General features: G+C 40.6%; 1 protein-coding gene across 2 annotated transcripts in view; it reads left to right on the forward strand.

The window, feature by feature from the left end:
- stat3 (signal transducer and activator of transcription 3 (acute-phase response factor)) overlaps positions 1–11,922 on the forward strand; it is a 48,211-nt gene extending 36,289 nt beyond the window's left edge. For both annotated transcript variants that reach the window (XM_080213626.1, XM_080213627.1), the window contains exons 15-25: positions 129–176; positions 670–753; positions 1,268–1,366; positions 2,669–2,804; positions 4,023–4,075; positions 4,506–4,600; positions 4,878–5,017; positions 5,341–5,553; positions 7,569–7,611; positions 9,066–9,181; positions 9,312–11,922. In XM_080213626.1, coding sequence (XP_080069752.1) covers positions 129–176; positions 670–753; positions 1,268–1,366; positions 2,669–2,804; positions 4,023–4,075; positions 4,506–4,600; positions 4,878–5,017; positions 5,341–5,553; positions 7,569–7,611; positions 9,066–9,181; positions 9,312–9,367 — 1,083 coding nt within the window. In that variant the 3' untranslated portion in view covers positions 9,368–11,922. The remainder of the gene's footprint in view (positions 1–128; positions 177–669; positions 754–1,267; positions 1,367–2,668; positions 2,805–4,022; positions 4,076–4,505; positions 4,601–4,877; positions 5,018–5,340; positions 5,554–7,568; positions 7,612–9,065; positions 9,182–9,311) is intronic.
- Positions 11,923–19,052: the final 7,130 nt, after the last annotated feature.

A 19,052-nucleotide genomic window follows, 5' to 3' on the forward strand; every position in this document is an offset into this window, starting at 1 on the left:
TTTAACAGAACTCTCAAAATCTGAAAGAGTTTTTTAGCTTTTGTTTTTCCAATCAGACATTTCACTATAACATCATATGTTATCTAATCATTGCCTACGTTTACTGATTAATATATTTCTTCTTCCAGACACTCAGAGAGCAGAGATGTGGAAATGGAGGCAGAGCTAGCAGTGATGTAAGTTTAGAATTAGAATGTACAAATTCTTCCAACAAAATTTTTTTACACTAATCCATTGAATATTTCTGCACCAATGCAGTTAACTTTTGCATCACAATGTTAGTATTTCTGTTTCCTATTATAGCTCTCTGATTATGAACCTAGTTCATAATCTAGTGATAAGTTTCATTGAATGGATGCTACTCTTTGGGCAGGTTTGCATACTTTGAAATGGAAATAATTTGTTTGCGGCATAATTTTTGCCTGAGGCATCCCTGACAGTGGATAAATACTTCCCAAGTTTCTCCCAGAAGAGTCATTATTAATGTCCCCATTGTAACCAGTAATTGCTATGAAACGTGTCGCAACATATACAATTTAGAGGGGAAGCTTGTGATTGACTGGAGGGTTTTTCCTTTTTGATAACTTCCAAGTGTTAGGCGTAAGGAATAAGAGAGAGTTGTTTTATCTGGATCACTTTTACTTATTAGCTCCCATCTTCTTGTTTCAGGCTTCCCTCATTGTCACTGAAGAGCTGCATCTAATAACCTTTGAGACAGAAGTTTATCATCAAGGACTTAAAATTGATTTGGAGGTGTGTTAACATTGTGCTATCTGCTAGTTGTTAATTAGTTGTTAAATTATTTCAACTTCCCTATTGCTTACATTCCTATTAATGTACTTGCTCACATTTTTAAAATAATTCCTTTTTGCTTGCTAAGTTGTGTTCTGTTTAGGCATACTTCACATATTTCCAACTTTTGTGGTTGTACCTTCAGCAATCTACCACTGTAGTTTAGTGCATTACAACAGGCACTCTGCCACACATTTATATATTGATGGGCTTAACCTAACACTCAAGCTACTATACTTGATCCAAACCCTTTTAAGATGGAATGTGGTACACGTACCACCATTTTTTCTATCACTCTAGGCAATGTAGAAGGAAACTCAAGATTTGTACATATGCTTTTCTTCTCAGAAGATAATGATCTTATATGCCCCTTTGAAGAAACAAAAATTAAGTACTGTGTTTTTCTTTAAGATCTAGAGAGCTTGTGACAAGTATTTACATGCAGTATTAACAATCTATATAAACTCTTTGACAGACCTCTTCACTGCCAGTTGTGGTAATCTCCAACATCTGTCAGATGCCAAATGCTTGGGCCTCAATCCTTTGGTATAATATGCTAACCAATAACCCAAAGGTATGAAACTCAACTGTTGCTTAAATTTAAGATGATCTGTTTAGTTTGAAAGGGTGTATTGAGTGCAATGTGTACATGTAAGATATTGAGTGGTTTAAAAAATTGTATGTTCTATTTAGGGAAGTAACTATTTCCAATAGTTAACATGATTTGTCAGAACTGTTTGAATGTGTTCAGTCATTGAGGTCAACTTTGATGCAGCAATAGCACACTCACTTCTGAGTCAAAGGGTTTTGGTTTCAAGTCCAATCTAGGTACATCAGCTATAACCTAGATTAAGTGCTAATGGCCATAAAGATTGGGAGAGCTGTAAAACAGGCTGCCGATTTTTGATCACCCACTTTACGCTTGTGGTACAGTCAAGATCTGCCTCCGTGTTTCTAAAAAGACATCAGCTTAATATAGAATCTGTGTTGATACACAATCAGCTTTGGAACCTAATCAGTCCCAGATGACATTTCTTTCAGAAAGCTTAATCTGCTGTTCAGAAATATGACGCAGTCAATGTTTTAAAGCTTTCATTCATGTTACCGAGTATTGCAAAGTCAAAATGAAAAATAAAGTTTGTTTATTTATTTATTAGTCACAAGTAAGCCTTACATTAACACTGCAATGAAGTTACTGTGAAATGCTCCTAGTCGCCACAGTCCGGCACCTATTGAGGTCAATGCACCTAACCAGACAGTCTTTCATGATGTGGGAGGAAACCGGCGCACTCCGAGACGGGAGGAATGTGCAAACTCCGCACAGACAGTGACCCACGCCGGGAATCAAACGCAGGTTCCTGGAGCTGTGAGGCAGCAATGCTAACCACTGTGCTACAGTACCACCCTGAAATCAGTCATCTTTCAAAACTTGTCATCACTGAATTCTTTGCTTTGTTCATGTTCGTTTATTGGCATAGTTCTAAAACTGTACTTTCTGAAGTGCAGTTCCGAAATAATGGAAGTATTTGCTTTGATTTTCAATTTATTTTTCATCCCAGAAGATGCTTTTTAAAAATGTTTAAACTAATTGTAGATTTTTTGCACTTTTTTTGGTGGGGGTTGAGGATGGAGATACAGTAAATGATCATGAAGATCGCTTAAATTCTATGGACGTATTGATGATTAATCAAAGTTTTGTGTATTTGATGGTAATAAAGTCACTATCAATATAACAAGGTTTGAAGGTGATAAAATTACAAGATATAATAGCTTTAGTACTTTTATCAACAGAGCTAGTATAAAACATTTAAGGTATTGCCATTATCAACTGTCACAAATTGAATTAGGGTACTTACTACATCCTGTTTTCAAACAGAACGTGAACTTTTTCACAAAACCACCAGTTGCCACATGGGACCAAGTAGCAGAGATCCTGAGTTGGCAGTTTTCTTCTACCACCAAAAGAGGCCTGAATATGGAGCAGCTAGGCACACTGGCGGAGAAGCTGCTAGGTGAGTAATAGAAATATGAAAGTGTTCTTGAACCAATAGGTAGCAGACCCAAGCGCTCAAATTTATCAGACTTGGTTCTCTGATATTCTACTGTTGGAAATGGTACTGAGGATATTGTCTATTCAAATTAGGAAATTAAATACTGATTGAAAGTCATTTATTAATGCTAATTGTGTTCCAGCATTTGAAACTGATACAGAGTAAATATTTTGTACACTATGGTCTAACATCAATGCTAAGAATGTTGAATCTACTTGCAATCCCCATTCCAACACTGAGAATGCTGCCTTATTGGAGCTCTATTCTCTGATATGATATGGTGGTAAAGTGGTTAGCACTGCTGCTTCACAACATCAGGGACCCAGGTTTGATACCGGCCTTGGGTGATTGTTAGTGTGGAGATTGCACATTCTCCCTTTGTCTATGTGGGTTTCTTCCAAGTTTCCTACAGGGATAGGATGGGGGAGTGGATCTGGGTAAGATACTCTGTTGGAAAGTCAGTGTAAACGTGATGGACAGAATGGCCTCTTGTTGCACTGTACTTAATCGATGCATATAAAAATTTATATTAATGAATAGGTAAATATTTTTTTTTTTAAAATCAAGCTTCCATCCACCAGTTGAAGATATTGTGATATACGTGACAATAATAAATCAAATAAAACAACGGAAGTGTTCTCTCCATGCCCAAGCCAATGTTCCTTCTTCAGCAAAGATTGCCAAAAAAAGCACAAATTATTTGGTTCTTCTCATTGTGATGTGGGATCTTGTTGGTGCTGCCATGCAGTTTAAAAAGTAATTCATTCAGAAGTATTTAGGAACATTTCAGTGAAGTGTAAAACCATTATGTAAAGCGATCTAAATTTTGTAAATTTCATTCATTTTTCCTCAGTGAATAAGATATTGATTTACAGTTAGAACCATTCAGAACAAATGCAGTAAATTATGAACTTGAAATGCATGAAAAAAGTCTATTTTCCCCTTGTTCTCACTAGTGGCTGACTGCCTACCACCATGTACTTTATTTCATCTTGGTGGCATTTATGGTTTTTCTATAAACTATTGTATGACCATCCAATGGGCATAACTCAAGCAAGGTAATGTTGCTAAGCATGTAGGACTAGAGTGGTTGAGATATTTTCTATTTGTATTTTTGAAATGCTTCATTAATTTCATTTGATCTCTCAAAATTCTTTTAATAATTGTTTTGGTTTTTAGGTCCTGGTGTCAACTACTCTGGGTGCCAAATCACTTGGGCAAAATTCTGTAAAGTGAGTGGACACCCTTTTTCCTCATTTAATTAGTTAGTGACTTTCGAAAGATTTGCTATTAAGTTTTAAACTCACTTTCCTGCCATTCATTCTTTGGCCAGAAGTCCTGCTTTTCAAACAACTTTTTATCTTTTTCAAGTTTTAATTCTTCTCGTTGTTCTGTCAAATATTTAGCCAGAATCTTCATTATATCAATTCATAGCCCAGACACTTCAGATAATATCAGTGTTTTTTTTTGTTAACTGATACTTTCTAAATAACATCTCACTTGCCTATATCCATTGTATTTACTACTGACTTACAAAAGGATTTGCACAAAATGCATGAGCAATTTCAGGGTTGCAATTATTTTCTTTGCATGGCAATGAAAACAAGTATACAGTTATTTTTGAAATCATTTTTGAATTTCTTTCGATATTCTTTTATTTAGGAGAATATGCCAGGCAAAGCATTTTCATTCTGGGTATGGCTGGACAATATCATAGACTTGGTGAAGAAATTCATTCTTTCTCTGTGGAATGATGGGTAAGAGTTTGCCATAACGCACCTTTTTATTTGTTATGCTTCACATGCTTGTTGTTACTTCAGTCTCTCATTATTTAAATTAATTATACTGCATTTTATTACGCAAACCTATGTTTTAGTATTTGGCATGTTTAATCCTACAAATCGCTGCAATCTGTAGGTTAAATTTTGATAAAGGCCTTCGAAGTATTCTGAACTTGGCACAGTGCACAAACTTTGATCCATTTTTAATAAAATTTGTAATTTTGCCGACGTGTACAATTTTGATTTATAATAGGTATATCATGGGTTTCATAAGCAAAGAAAGAGAGAGAGCTTTACTGAACGTGAAACCCCCCGGCACATTCCTCCTTCGTTTCAGTGAGAGCAACAAAGAAGGAGGAATCACGTTTACGTGGGTGGAAAAGGATATCAATGGTATGTAACAGTTTACAATTACATATCTTAATGTGAGGCAGTTTCAGTAAGTGGAGAAATCTTGATCTTCGTGTGTTTCACACTCGCACTGGATGTCCAAAGCTGACATGTTCCATTCTTGAGAACTGACATTGTTCATCTCCAGGAGACCAAAGTCATGCCAGAACGAAAACGAGCTTTTGTTGGAAGTTTGACCTTGAGATTTTTTTCATGCTTGGTGTAAATTAGATTGAGTTAATGAAATGCTTAAATATATTCCATCACTGTAACCCACCCTTTTTCTTAAGTTTCAATTAATTTAGCTTTTTTTAACTTTCTAACAGGAAAGACCCAGATTCAGTCTGTGGAACCATACACCAAACAGCAACTGACTAACATGTCTTTTGCTGACATTATCATAAGCTACAAGATCATGGATGCCACCAATATCCTCGTTTCACCACTCGTCTATTTATATCCTGACATTCCAAAGGAAGAGGCATTTGGAAAATATTGCTGTAGTGAACCTCAAGAAGCTATTGATCCCAATGATCCAGGTGAAACTTTGAATACTGCCGAAACTCTCATACTTGGTCTTCTGGATTCTTGTTGAATTGTAAATTCAAAATGTTGATAATAAGAAGCTGTTCATTATGCACCTTGAAAACCAGTTCGTACTTTGAAGTTGAGGTTCATTTAGCCAAGTGTAAATAAGGGAAGCCAGAGACTTTTCAAAGTAACTGATGTGTTAGAGATTAGAGCCAGTTAGCTAGATGACTAGCATGTGGTTCAGAATAATGCCAACAGTATGAGTTTAATTCCCATTCCCAGAACTGGACCCAATACATCAAAACCTTTCTCTCCGCCGCTATTATTACCCATTTATCTTCTGCTGAGGTAGATGGACCTGACTGTTTGCCACATCCCGTGAGAGTGAGCGGCAATGGCAAACACCACTAACAAAAATTCACCTTGAGCTGTTTTCATGGTACTTATCAGCAGACAATGAGACAAGCGTCTATCTTCATGTAGTGTGCACATATTGATGAAGACAAAAGAGTAGTTTCAGCTGTTTTCAACATAGCCTCTTCTTCAGAACTGATTTGGAACTGATCTAGACTCAATCAATTCTAAAATGTTCTCTATCAGTTAATCCATGCTACATTCAATTGATATTCTTCTACAGTGATGGACCCATGGATTGCCTGCAAGGCAGAGCCAATGCCATTTTCCTTTATAACTTCTGGCTGTATTGCAGGTTGCCATCAACGGTTTCTTATAACTGACATCCCCTGAGAAGCCAAAGAATTTCCAAGATAGCAAATTCAGTGATATTTTTGAATTGCTGAATGTTACAACATAGAAATGGATCATGCAACCCATCAAAGTCTACTCCACCCATTTTCTTTGAATAAGTCACTTGGTTTTCTCATTAATGTTTCTAGTTCTATAATTTTCTAGTTCACTACTCTATAATTTTTCTCTTTTATGAGCAACTGGCCATTTCCACAATCTCTAATTATTAATTATATCTTTCTAACTACCCCATTAGATTTTTGAAATTATCTAAAATATGTTCCCTCTCATTACAGTCTTGCTCACTAGTAGAAACAGTTTATCCTTATTTACTTTTGCACACCACGTCATTATTTTGAAGAACTCTGCAACCTTCTCCATGCCAGTGAAACGATAACTTCTAAAGTTGTATCCATAATAGTAACCTCTCGTTCTTTGTAACTTGCCAGTGAATTGACATTGGGTCTTTTCCATTATTTTTATAACTCAATTGTAATGGAGTACATTAAGCTATTCTCATTCTATTTAGAAACATAGGAACAAGAGTAGGGGCCATTCAGCCCCTCAAGCCTGTTCCATTATTTAATTAACTGCTTTGTACCTCAATCTCATTTACCCATATCGCTTTCTGTGAAATTTCTTTCAAACTTATTACCTCAGTATTATCTACACACCTGGAACTTCGTTACTCATCTCATTTTTAACCATCCCCCTCAAATCTTGTTAACATTATTGTGCATATGTTGGCTACCTTGCCAATAAAGTTCATCCCGGTACCAAAATTGGACCCAATGCATCTGAACCTTCCTTTCCTCCACCATTTTACCCATTTATCTCCTGAAATTAATTATTCTTGAGATTATCTCCTTCATCCTCACTGTGGAACGTCTTTTTGAAGGACCTGATTCCTTTACCTCTACATTGCCTATTCCACCAACAAATGTAACTTTATTTGATTCACACCTTCTTCTGTGCCTGCAACATGTATGTCTTGTGCTTCCATCATCTACTGTTTATGAAATTTGCAGTCACTGTGTCCTTGCAGTGAACTGTTCATGACAATACCCCCACCTATCCCTGAGTTGTGCTTGGAACAATTGTTCATTGTTAAACTTGCATATTCAACTTTTCAGCCAGAAATATGTTTAGATTATAAGAATAGAAAATGGAGACATATGTTCTTCAAATCTATATTCGTTAACCACAAAATACTTGTTTAATTTTACTTTTTTTAAAAAATACCCTGAGCTAATTTTCATTTTTTTTAATATTGCAGAAACATTTGCATACCTGAAACGTAAATTCATTTGTGTGACACCGTGAGTAAAAACATGCATATTATTTTTTGTTACTAGTTTGCATGTTCCTTGGTGGCAAGTTTTGTAATTTAACCATCTTCAGTAAGCAACTTGGTAACAATAACATTTTATATAAGTTGAAATGCTGTTTGGAGGTCTTGTGGCACAGTGGGTAGCATCTTCTGCTGTTGAGTCACAAGCTTTTGTTTCAATCTCCACTCCAGGACTCGGTGGACACCAATGTGCATTTGTAGTACAGCAGAACAGGTTAATTATGTTGATGGGGGCTTTCTTTTGAGGCTGTGTAGTGCTAAACTTAAGCCAAATACAGAGACTCATGAAATTCAGTGTACTGATTTTAAGTTGTGACTTTATTAACCAAATGATTGATTGGGAGAACAATATAAAGTAGCCCAGCACTCCAGGTAGCAAATGCAGGCAGCCCAATATCACTCTGAAAAACAATGCCTCTGTGAGGGCAATTATACACTTTCAAAATCATATTTCCCACTTTTCCAGTAGACATTATCCAATAAACATTAGTACAAATCGGTCAGTAAACATCTCTCACCAACTCAAGCCAAGAACAATTTACATCCTGGGCTCAGGAGATCTTATTTGTCCTTAATTTCAGGTGTTACCTTCCTCGGTTGCCCAGCAACACAGGACATTGCACAGGGAAATGGGAGAATGATTTCCATAGATGCAAACCCACATGACACTAACCTGACCCTGAAAACATCCTTGTGTCTGCCTTGCACCTGCGTTATCAATTTTTGAGCTGCATAGTTCCATTCATCAAACTGGCATTGGAAGCCATTTTGTTCCCTACGACTGCTGATAAAGTGGCCATGTTCAGTAGAAGCGTTGTCCCACAGAATACAGGCCCTATATCCAATCTCACCCCGTCAAGCCCTGCTATTATCTTGCTGTTGGCTAAAGTTTCACAAAATGTATTCTAAAAGCAAACTGCATCCATTTTATAAATTCAAAGTGCATGTTTTAAATGAGGAATGCTTGTTATTCAATTAGAGCTGTGTTTAAGATCTCTTAAGTCAGTATTATGTTAATGTTCTCAAACCATGATTGTGATTTCTGTTAGCCTGATTTAGCCCCCATACATTAATTATCAACCTGAAAATACACCAATGGCAGGTGGTAAGAGAGGGAGAAATTCCTCGTCAGCCATGCATGTTGTGGAGTGGCGTCCCTCAATCCAAAGCCTCTGGCTTCAGGCCAGTGATCTCTTCCAGGAAAAACCAAAATGTGGAATCAGATGAAGCACATGCTTTGCCTGCCTCATGTTTTAGGCATGAGAAGAGAATTGGGAGAAGAGAGAAGTGTTATTTAAGACATTAACAAAACAGTAATTAGTAAGCTATTTTCAATAAATTAATTATACAGTTATCACAACTTGAAATTTGCTTCTGACATGAAAATCTTTCTTTGCTGCTCTTTCTAACTAATTTAAACAGAACAAACTCTGGTAACACAAGTGACCTGTTCCCCATGTCTCCACGAACACTGGACTCTTTGATGCATTGTGGAAGTAATAATGAAGGACCTGAACAAGGAGCAGCAGGTGGCCTTGGTAAGTGGCATGCAGGGTCCTCGCAATGTGCTGACCTAGAGAAATCATGAAACTGTGATCCAATGGCTTGTTTTCAGTGGAAACTGCAAACAATTTTAATTTACTGTTTTATTTTTCTATTGCTTTATAGATTCCATTACTCTGGACATGGAGTTTGGCACAGAATGTGCTGCTTCTCCAATGTAAATTCTGTGCACCATTAGCCAATGCAAGATGTGTGGTTCTGGTTATAGCTTCAGTATGATTAACCACTAGTTATAATGGTTTACTCAGTAATTTGTTTATATCTCTTGTCTTCTAAATATTAATGCTTTAATAATGTTACTATTATTGTTAAGTTGCATATAATGCTTTTACTGCATTGTATTATGTTAATTTCCAGCTGCTTATTCCAAATTTTAATCCAACAAAGAAAGCTTTCTTTTCCACCAGTCCAGTACTTCAACCTGGATCCTATTTAGCCCTTTGCATTTGCAAGTGGTTCAAAAGAAGCAAACTCTCTGTAGTATGTTGCAAGGCTCTAGTGCATTAAGGCGGTATGCTACCCTTGTATACCGTCCTTTCTTCAGGTGGATTTACTAGGTGTGCATTATCAACAGCTTCGAGTATACAGTAGCAACTTCTGGTCAGATTAAAGGTGAATTCTTCAGGAGTGTGTTTCTTGACTGTTTAAATGCAGTGACAATTCACTTTATAAAAGAGATGTGGAATACATTTCTGTGTCTTGATCCCAGTGCATCTTTGGAAATTGACACCCTGGTGTGTAGTAACAGACTACTCTGCGTGACCAGTGTTTGAACTGCTTTTTTCATGTTTTATTTCTCGGAATGTGGGTGCCCTGGAAGATTGTCTTGAATTACCTATTCTTGAAAAGATGCTGACAAAGCTTCCTTGAGCCACTATCAGTTTGAGTCAACCGAGCAACTTTATGGTCACGTACTGATACCAGCTTGTTGGTTCCATATCTTTTTAACTGAATTCAAATTCTGAAATTGCCATAATGGAAATTGCATTTGTGTGCTCTGGATTACTAGTCCAGGCCTCTTGAATACTTGCACTGTATAGAGCCCAGAGGAGATGATGATACTGAGAATGGACTTTGAAGGAAAGGTATCAATCTCTGTGAGCTCCGCATTCTCTGGTTATTCACTATTCTCAGAAGGGAAGCATATTGCCATAGTGCACTGGACAAGCTGACTGTGTTCAATTTATTTCAAGAGTCAGCTTAAGTTTCTTGATGAGTAAATGGATATTGTAGTGCATTGCTAAATTTAGCAATACAGTGGGATTTTTCTGTGGCTGGTTATTAATTAAATAAGTAAAAGTTTTCCAAAATAGATTAATTGTTTTTATATTAAAAGCATTTTTTGTTACATCTCTCAAACGAGGTTCTAAAAGACAACTGCACCCATGTGGTGCATTGCCATTGAGGAAAGAGGAACCTAACATTGTTAATTTAGAAAGGTTTGAAATGTAAATTGTATTAAACTGCAGGGACTTGTAGTGTGTCTGAGATTTGTACCTTGGAGAGGTAAATTGGCATTGCAGGAAGTGATGAAATGGAATGATGGAAACAGCTTGGACTAGCCTTGGCCAGAGGTAGAAGATTACAATGTAGTTGAGTGCATTTGACTAAAAATTCAAGGTCTGCAATCATTCCAGTGATACTATGTTTATTATTAACAAAGGTATATGCAGAACAATGCTTGGTCTAGCTGTGGGAATGCACTCATAAGAATGTTTGAAGCCCTAGCACTTGAGGTGGATTTGTAGTGAATGGCATGTGCAAGTGAAACACCATGTGTGACCTTGCTGGCCAACATTTGTTTATATTGGGCCATCAGAACCTTTGTTGAAGGTTTAGCATTTGGGAAGGGGAAGAGTGAGGACTAGAAATCTCATTTGAACCCAGGCCTTTTGACATAAGTGCTTTTTTGAAATAAGCAGGGTTAATTCAAGATTAGTGTTTCCACCCCCATCCACTCTGCACCCATGTAAAAAGCTTCTTTGCAAAGACTACAGTATGTTAACAACTCTCATGGGCGTGCATTGTGCTACCATGTGGATAATGTTGTATTAAACTTTATAATCATGTTTTTTGACTTCAAAATCCACGATTAAGTCAAGCAGAAGTGATTTTTAGCAGACCTTTGTGCATCTTTCCCCATATATTACGGGAGAGGGATGAAATATTCAACAAATTGGAAAGGTTTCCTTGATCAGGGATTTGATTTTACCAATGTTGGAAAAAGTAACTCTCTAGCAGAGAGCTACAGAGGTGTCCAAATTGAATTTTGACTTGTTTAAGTAACCATTTATTACCTCCTCATTCTCTGCTTCATTATAATGCAGTTCGATTTCATTGTGCCGTAAAACCAACTGTATACCTCCACTGTCTTATTCAAAATCATTAGTTTTCACAAGCAGGGAATAATATTTCTAATCCCCTCTATTGTATATGTAGAAACAAAAGAATCTAGGATTTCTTGAATTCTAAAGATGATTGAAAATCACTTAAGCTGTAAAACATTCTAATGCAATCCAATTCTGATTTTATCATTTTTTAATTAATTTCATTTGTGTTGTGGAATGTATGGTTTGATTGTATCAAGATATGTGTATATGAAAAGTATGCATAAATGAAAAAGGCAGCATTCATTTATGCTGTAAATTTTATTGCTGTAATACTGAATACTGTCTCCTTACCCTTTTACTGATTAAAAAGCCAAGCTTTAACTGTCCAGTTGTCCCAGTGTTTTATTTCTGAATTTTGGGTTTGTCGAAATTGCCTTTTTATTGCCCTTTGCCATGCAACAAAATCAACAGATACTTTCAATGCAGTCAACTGAGAATGCATCTCTCAAGTATGTACATAATTTATATAAGGGAACGTGTTGAATATTTGTCATTTTGAAGCTATTTTTATATTGCCATTCCCTGCATCAGTTGTACAGACCCCAAGGGCTTAAAACTGCCCCATTTGGCAATAGCACTGCATTTCAAAATGGCTTTGTATTGTGCTGGAGGACCACCTGCAACATAATTATATTAATTTTACACTTAAAATAATTCCAGAAGACAAATATAATGGCCCAGAATTTGCAAGGCTTTTGAAGGCCAACAACGAGTGTTTGCTGTCATTACCTCCCTGAAACTGGCCGCAACTTAAGGAGTGAGTGCGTGCACAGATTAATGTGAGTGTCTGATACAATTGGAGAATCATAAGCTGTTGTCATTTTGTAGAATTCACTTCCGCGTGTGGAAAATCATTGAGATATTTCATGCTTAGTGAGTAAAACATGTCAAATCAAAGAAATTAGCAAAACTACCCAAATTTCTGGTTTTAAAAAGGTCCCTTCGAGGAGCGCCTTAAACAGCTATGATGGCTCAGTGGTTAGCATTGTTGCCTCACACTGTCAGGGACCAGGCTTCGATTCCAGCTTCTGGTCAATGTGTGGAGTTTGTATGTTCTCTTCGTATCTGTGGGGGCTTTCTTCAGGTGCTCTGGTTCTAAAAACAAAGAACAACCCAGCACGGGAAACAGGCCCTTCGGCCCAACGAGCCCGTGCCGCAGCATCACCCTACACCTATTCTACCCTGCATGTCTACGAATGGAACCCTACTCAGTCAGATTCAGGGAAGAAATAGTGTCAATTTGGTAAAAACCGATTAGCCTAAGAGCACATCTTTGGGGTGTGGGAGGAAACCGGAGCGCCCGGAGGAAACCCACGCAACCACAGGGAGAATGCGCAAACTCCCACAGACACAGGCCCAAATCCATGTGTCTGCACAGCCAGCAGTGCTAGTCACTGAGCTGTTGCGGCGCCCATCTACTGCTCCAGGATCAAGCACACACACCGACATGAAGTACTAGGCCACTCCTGGACTTCCAAGAGCAGCCCACGCACGACCCGCCGTGTGCATGCCCCTCGCTTGACACGAGGTGGACCTCCACCTGTGGAATAAAGACAAAAATATTAATCATACAGCCTGCCCTTCCGGTGTCTCCCGAGGTTTAACCCTATTTAATAGCCCCTACCATATCCCTCCATTCTCGTTTCACTCATGTGCCTATCTAACTGCATCTTAAACGAGTCCAACGTTCCTGCCTCCACCACCCTACTCGGTAGCGCGTTCCAGACCCCCACAACTCTCTGCGTAAAGAACCTTCTTCTCATCTCCAAATTATACCTCTCCCCCCTCACCCTTAAATGATGACCTCTCGTGTTCGTACCCAGTCTAGGGAGCAGTCTCTCACTATTAACTCTATCTATTCCCTTCAGTATCTTATATACTTCTATCATGTCCCCTCTCAATCTCCGTCTTTCCAGGGAGAATAGCCCCAGTTTCTTCAATCTCTCCTCGTAACCCAGCCCCTCCATGCCAGGCAACATCCTGGTAAACCTCCTCTGCACCCTTTCCAGAGACTCCACGTCCTTCCGGTAGTAAGGTGACCAGAACTGGACGCAGTACTCCAAATGCGGTCTAACCAACGTTCTGTACAACTGAAGCATTAGACGGCAGCTTTTGTACTCTATGCCCCTTCCTATAAAGGTTAACATCCCATAAGCCTTCCTAACAACCTTCTCCACTTGTGACGCAACCTTCATGGATTTGTGAACCTGCACTCCCAGGTCCCTCTGTATGTCTATACTCCTAATCGGCCTACCTTTTATCACATAGCTCCTCTCTGCATTATTCCGTCCAAAATGCATCACCTCGCATTTGTCAGGATTAAATGCCATCTGCCACCTATCTGCCCACTGCACCAACCTATCTATATCCTGTTGTATCACCTGACAATCCAGTTCCGTACCCGCCAACCCTGCCATCTCGGTGTCATCAGCAAACTTGCTGATCACACCACCTACGCCCTCTTCCAAGTTATTTATGTAGACTACAAAGAGGAGAGGTCCCAGTACTGAGCCCTGCGGCACACCACTGGTCACTGGCCTCCAGCCCGACAAGGTCCCCTCCACAACTACCCTCTGTCTCCTATTTCCCAGCCAGTTCTCAATCCACCTAGCTACCTGGCCTCGTATCCCATGCGCCTTAACCTTTTCTACCAGCCTACCGTGAGGAACTTTGTCAAACGCCTTACTGAAATCCGTATAGATGACATCAACGGCTCTCCCATCGTCAACCGTTTTTGTCACCTCCTCAAAGAATTCCACCAGATTCGGAAGGCAAGACCTCCCTCTAACAAAGCCATGTTGCGTATCCCTAATCAGATCGCAACGCTCCAAATGCTCATACATCCTACCCCTAAGTATTTTTTCCATTAACTTCCCTACCACCGACGTCAAACTCACCGGTCTATAATTCCCAGGGTTATCCCTACTACCTTTTTTGAACAACGGGACCACATTTGCTACCCTCCAGTCTTCTGGGACCTCACCTGTGTCCAAAGAAGAGACAAAGATGTGCGCCAGAGGCCCAGCAATTTCATCTTTCGCCTCCCTAAGCAGCCTGGGATAAATACCATCAGGCCCCGGAGCTTTATCCGTCCTTACGCTACCTAAAAGCCCTAGCACTTCCTCTCTCGTAATAACTATATCCTGCAACTGAACCTCCGCTCCCTCCAAGAGACCGCACGATTCCGAACCCCTCTCCTTCGTGAATACCGACGCAAAGTATTCATTCAGGAGCTCCCCCATTCCCTCCGACTCAATACACAACTCTCCACTCTTGTCCCTAAGAGGACCAATTTTCCCTCTAACTACTCTCTTGCCTCTAATATAGGAATAAAATGCCTTTGGATTTTCCTTAATCCTACCAGCCAAAGCCATCTCATGCCCTCTCTTCGCCCTTCTAATTCCCCTTTTTAGCTCCCTCCTACTCTCTCTATATTCCTCCAGCGCACTCTCCGTACCCATTTGTTTTGACCTAACATACGCCTCCCTCTTCTTCCTGACCAAGTCTTCAATATCCCCCGTAATCCACGGCTCTCTAATCCTACCTTTCCCATCCTTTCGCTTAACCGGAACATACCTTCCCTGCAACCATTTCATTTTGTCCCTAAAAGCCTCCCACTTGCCAACCGTGGACTTGCCAGCTAACAGTCCCTCCCAATCAGTTTGCTGCAGCTCCCTCCTAATCCTGCCATAGCTCGCCTTTCCCCAGTTCAGCACACTCCCGTTCGGACGGCACTCGTCCCTTTCCATTTTTATCCTAAAGTAGACAGACTTGTGGTCACTGTTCGCCACATGTTCGCCTGCCCCGGCTCGTTTCCCAACACTAAATCCAGTATAGCCCCTCCCCTAGTCGGGCTAGTTACATACTGTTCTAGCGACCCTTCCATAACACATTTCACAAACTCCTCTCCCTCCGTACCCCCAGCTCTAGGCCCCCTCCAATTCACTCCGGGAAAATTAAAATCACCCACTACAACCACTCTATTCTTCCTGCACCTGTCCAAAATGCCCCTGCAAATGCCTTCCTCCACTGACCTCGGGCTGTTGGGTGGCCTATAATACACCCCTAGCAATGTGATCTCTCCCTTTTTATTCTTCAACTCCACCCACACTGACTCAATCCCTATCTCTTCCATATCGTCCTCCCTCTGCACTGCTGTGATGTTTTCCTTGACTAACAGTGCCACCTCTCCACCTCTCTTCAACCCTCCTCTGTCACACCTAAAACACTTGTACCCAGGAACATTCAGCTGCCAGTCCTGCCCTTCCCGTAACCACGTCTCCGTTACAGCCACCACATCTAACTGCCTCACAAACATCAAGGCCCTAAGCTCATCCGTTTTCCCTGCCACACTCCTAGCATTCTCTTGCACAGTCCAAAGATGTGCAGGTTAGGTAGACTTATCATGCTAAATTGCCCCCTAGTGACAGATTAGCAGGGTAAATATCTGGGTATGTACAGATAGGGCCTGGGTGGGATTGTTGTAGGCTTGATGGGCCAAATGACCTCTTTCTGCACTGTTGGGATTCTATGAAAAGCGACGAATGTGGAGAGATTGTGCTTGGGGTGGGAGCACTCCTAGAGAATGGAGTCCAGATAGTTGGAGGTACAGCCAACATTGATGGAGCAAAATGAAGGAGAAGAAATGTATTGTCTTCAGAATCCTCAGACCTTTCTTCTTAGAATACTTCATAAATAAGACAAGCCTGGGTGATATCAGATGAAAGTCATTCTGATATCGCAGGAGAGTAAAGAAACACAATTGTTCCTGCCTGACAAATATTTTACTAGTATAACTGCTGAATTTGAGATGTCTCTTCAACACTAACAACTTTTTTATGATGATGGAGAGAATAAAATTCCTTTTTTTAAAAAAAAGTGGAGATGGCTGGCATGGTGGTAAAGTCACTCTACCAGTAATCCAAACACCAGCCTCATATTTTTTTTACTCACATGGGGTGTGGACATTGCTGGCAGGCCAGCATTTCCTATCCCTAATATCTTTTAACAGATTGGCTTGCTAGGCTGTTTTAGAATCAGAGAATCCCAACAGTGCAGAAGGAGGCCATTTGGCCCATCAATCCTGCATCGATAACAATATCACCCAGGCCCTATCCCCGTAACCTCACGTATTTACCATTCTAATCTCCCCGACACTAAGGAGGCAATTCATCATGCCCAATCAACCTAACCCACACTTCTTTGGAATGAGAGGGGAAACACACGCAGATACATAAGAACAAGGAGCAGGAATAGGTCACCCTGCCCCCCCGAGCCTGCTCTGCCATTCAATAAAATCATAGCTAATCTTTTTATGGGTTCAGCTCCACTTACCTGCGCGCTCACCATAACCCTTAATTCCTTTACTGTTTGAATGTTTTTAAGGCAAGGATAAATATTTAATGAGGTAGCCTCAACTGCTTCACAGGGTAGGGAATTCCACAGATTCACAACCCTTTGAAGAAGTTCCTCAACTCAGTCCTAAATCTACAGCCCCTTATTTTGAGGCCATGCCCCCAGTTCTCATTTCACCTGCCAGTGAAAACAACTTCCCTGCTTCTATCTTATCTATTCCCTTCATAATCATATATTTCTATAAGACCTCCCCTCATTCTTCTGGATTCCAATGAGTATAGTCCCAGTCTACTCAGTCTCTCCTCATAAGCCAACCCTCTCAACTCTGGAATTAACCGAGTGAATCTCCTCTGCACCCCCTCCAGATGCCAGTATATCCTTTCTCAAGTAAGGAGATCAAAACCGTACACAGTACTCTAAGTGGGGCCTCATCTGTACCTTATACGGCTGCAACATAACCTCACTGTTTTTAAACTCCATCCCTCTAGCAATGAAGGACAAAATTCCATTTGCCTTCTTAATTATCTGCTGCACCTGCAAACCAGGGTTCTGAAGGAAATGGCGGAGGTGATAGTGGATGCCTTAGTGATTATTTTCCAAACCTCGCTGGATTCCGGGGAAGTGCCGGAAGATTGGAAAACGGCTAATGTTACACCGCTGTTTAAAAAGGGTAGCAGGCAAAAGGCAGGGAATTATAGGCCGGTTAGTTTAACGTCTGTTGTAGGAAAAATGCTTGAATCCGTCATCAAAGAGGAAATAGCGAGGCATCTTGAGAAGAATTGTTTGATAGAGCAAACGCAGCACGGATTTGTTAAGGGGAAGTCATGTCTGACGAATTTATTGGAATTCTATGAGGATGTGTCTAGTGAGGTGGGGAACCGGTGGATGTGGTGTTTCTCGATTTTTCAGAAGGAGTTTGATAAGGTGCCGCACAAAAGGTTGTTACAGAAGGTTAGGGGACATGGAGTTGGGGGTAAGGTGTTAGCGTGGATAGAGGATTGGCTGTCAAATAGGCAGAGAGTAGGTGTCAATGGGTGCTATTCGGATTGGCGGTTGGTGACTAGTGGAGTGTCCCAGGGATCGGTGCTGGGGCCTCAGCTATTTACCATTTATATAGATGGTCTGGAGGAGGGAGCTGAGTGTAGGGTGTTGAAATTTGCTGATGACACAAAGATAAGTGGAAAAGCAAATTGTGTGGAGAGTGTAGAAAGTCTGCAGAGGGCTCTAGATAGGCTAAGCGAGTGGGCGAGGACCTGGCAGATGGAATACAATGTTGGCAAGTGCAAGGTTATCCACTTTGGCAGGAATAATAGTAGGAAGGACTACTACTTACATAAGAACATAAGAAATAGGAGCAGGAGTAGGCCATCTAGCCCCTCGAGCCTGCCCCGCCTTTCAATAAGATCATGGCTGATCTGTCGCGGCTCAGTTCCACATTCCCGCCCTCTCCCCATAACCCTTAATCCCCTCTCTTATCAAAAACCCATCAACCCGCGTCTTAAAAATATTTAGCGAGGTAGCCTCCACCACTTCAACGGGCAGAGAATTCCAGAGATTCACCACCCTTTGAGTGAAGAAGTTCCTCCTCAACTCCGTTCTAAACCGCTCCCCCCTTTATCTTGAGGCATGCTACGGTGCAGAGGGACCTGGGGGTCCTTGTGCATGAGTCGCAAAAACCCAGCCTACAGGTGCAGCAGGTGGTCAGGAAGGCAAATGGGATGCTGGCCTTCATAGCGAGGGGGATTGAATATAAAAGTAGAGAGGTCTTGCTGCAACTGTACAGAGCACTGGTGAGGCTGCAGCTGGAGTACTGTGTGCAGTTTTGGTCGCCGCACTTGCGCAAGGATATTTTGGCCTTGGAGGGAGTGCAGAGGAGGTTCACTAGGCTGATACCGGAGTTGAGGGGGTTGAGCTATGAAGAGAGGCTGAATAGACTGGGCTTGTACTCGTTGGAGTTTAGAAGGATGAGGGGGGATCTTATTGAGACATATAAGATGATGAAGGGGATGGATAGGGTAGAGGTGGAGAGGTTCTTCCCGCTCAGAAGGGACAGCAGGACTAGAGGGCACAGCCTCAAGATAAGGGGGGGGGAGCAGTTTAG

The sequence above is a fragment of the Carcharhinus amblyrhynchos genome, chromosome 27 (assembly GCF_965287045.1).
Source record: "Carcharhinus amblyrhynchos chromosome 27, sCarAmb.v2.hapA, whole genome shotgun sequence".
NCBI classification, from domain to species: domain Eukaryota; kingdom Metazoa; phylum Chordata; class Chondrichthyes; order Carcharhiniformes; family Carcharhinidae; genus Carcharhinus; species Carcharhinus amblyrhynchos.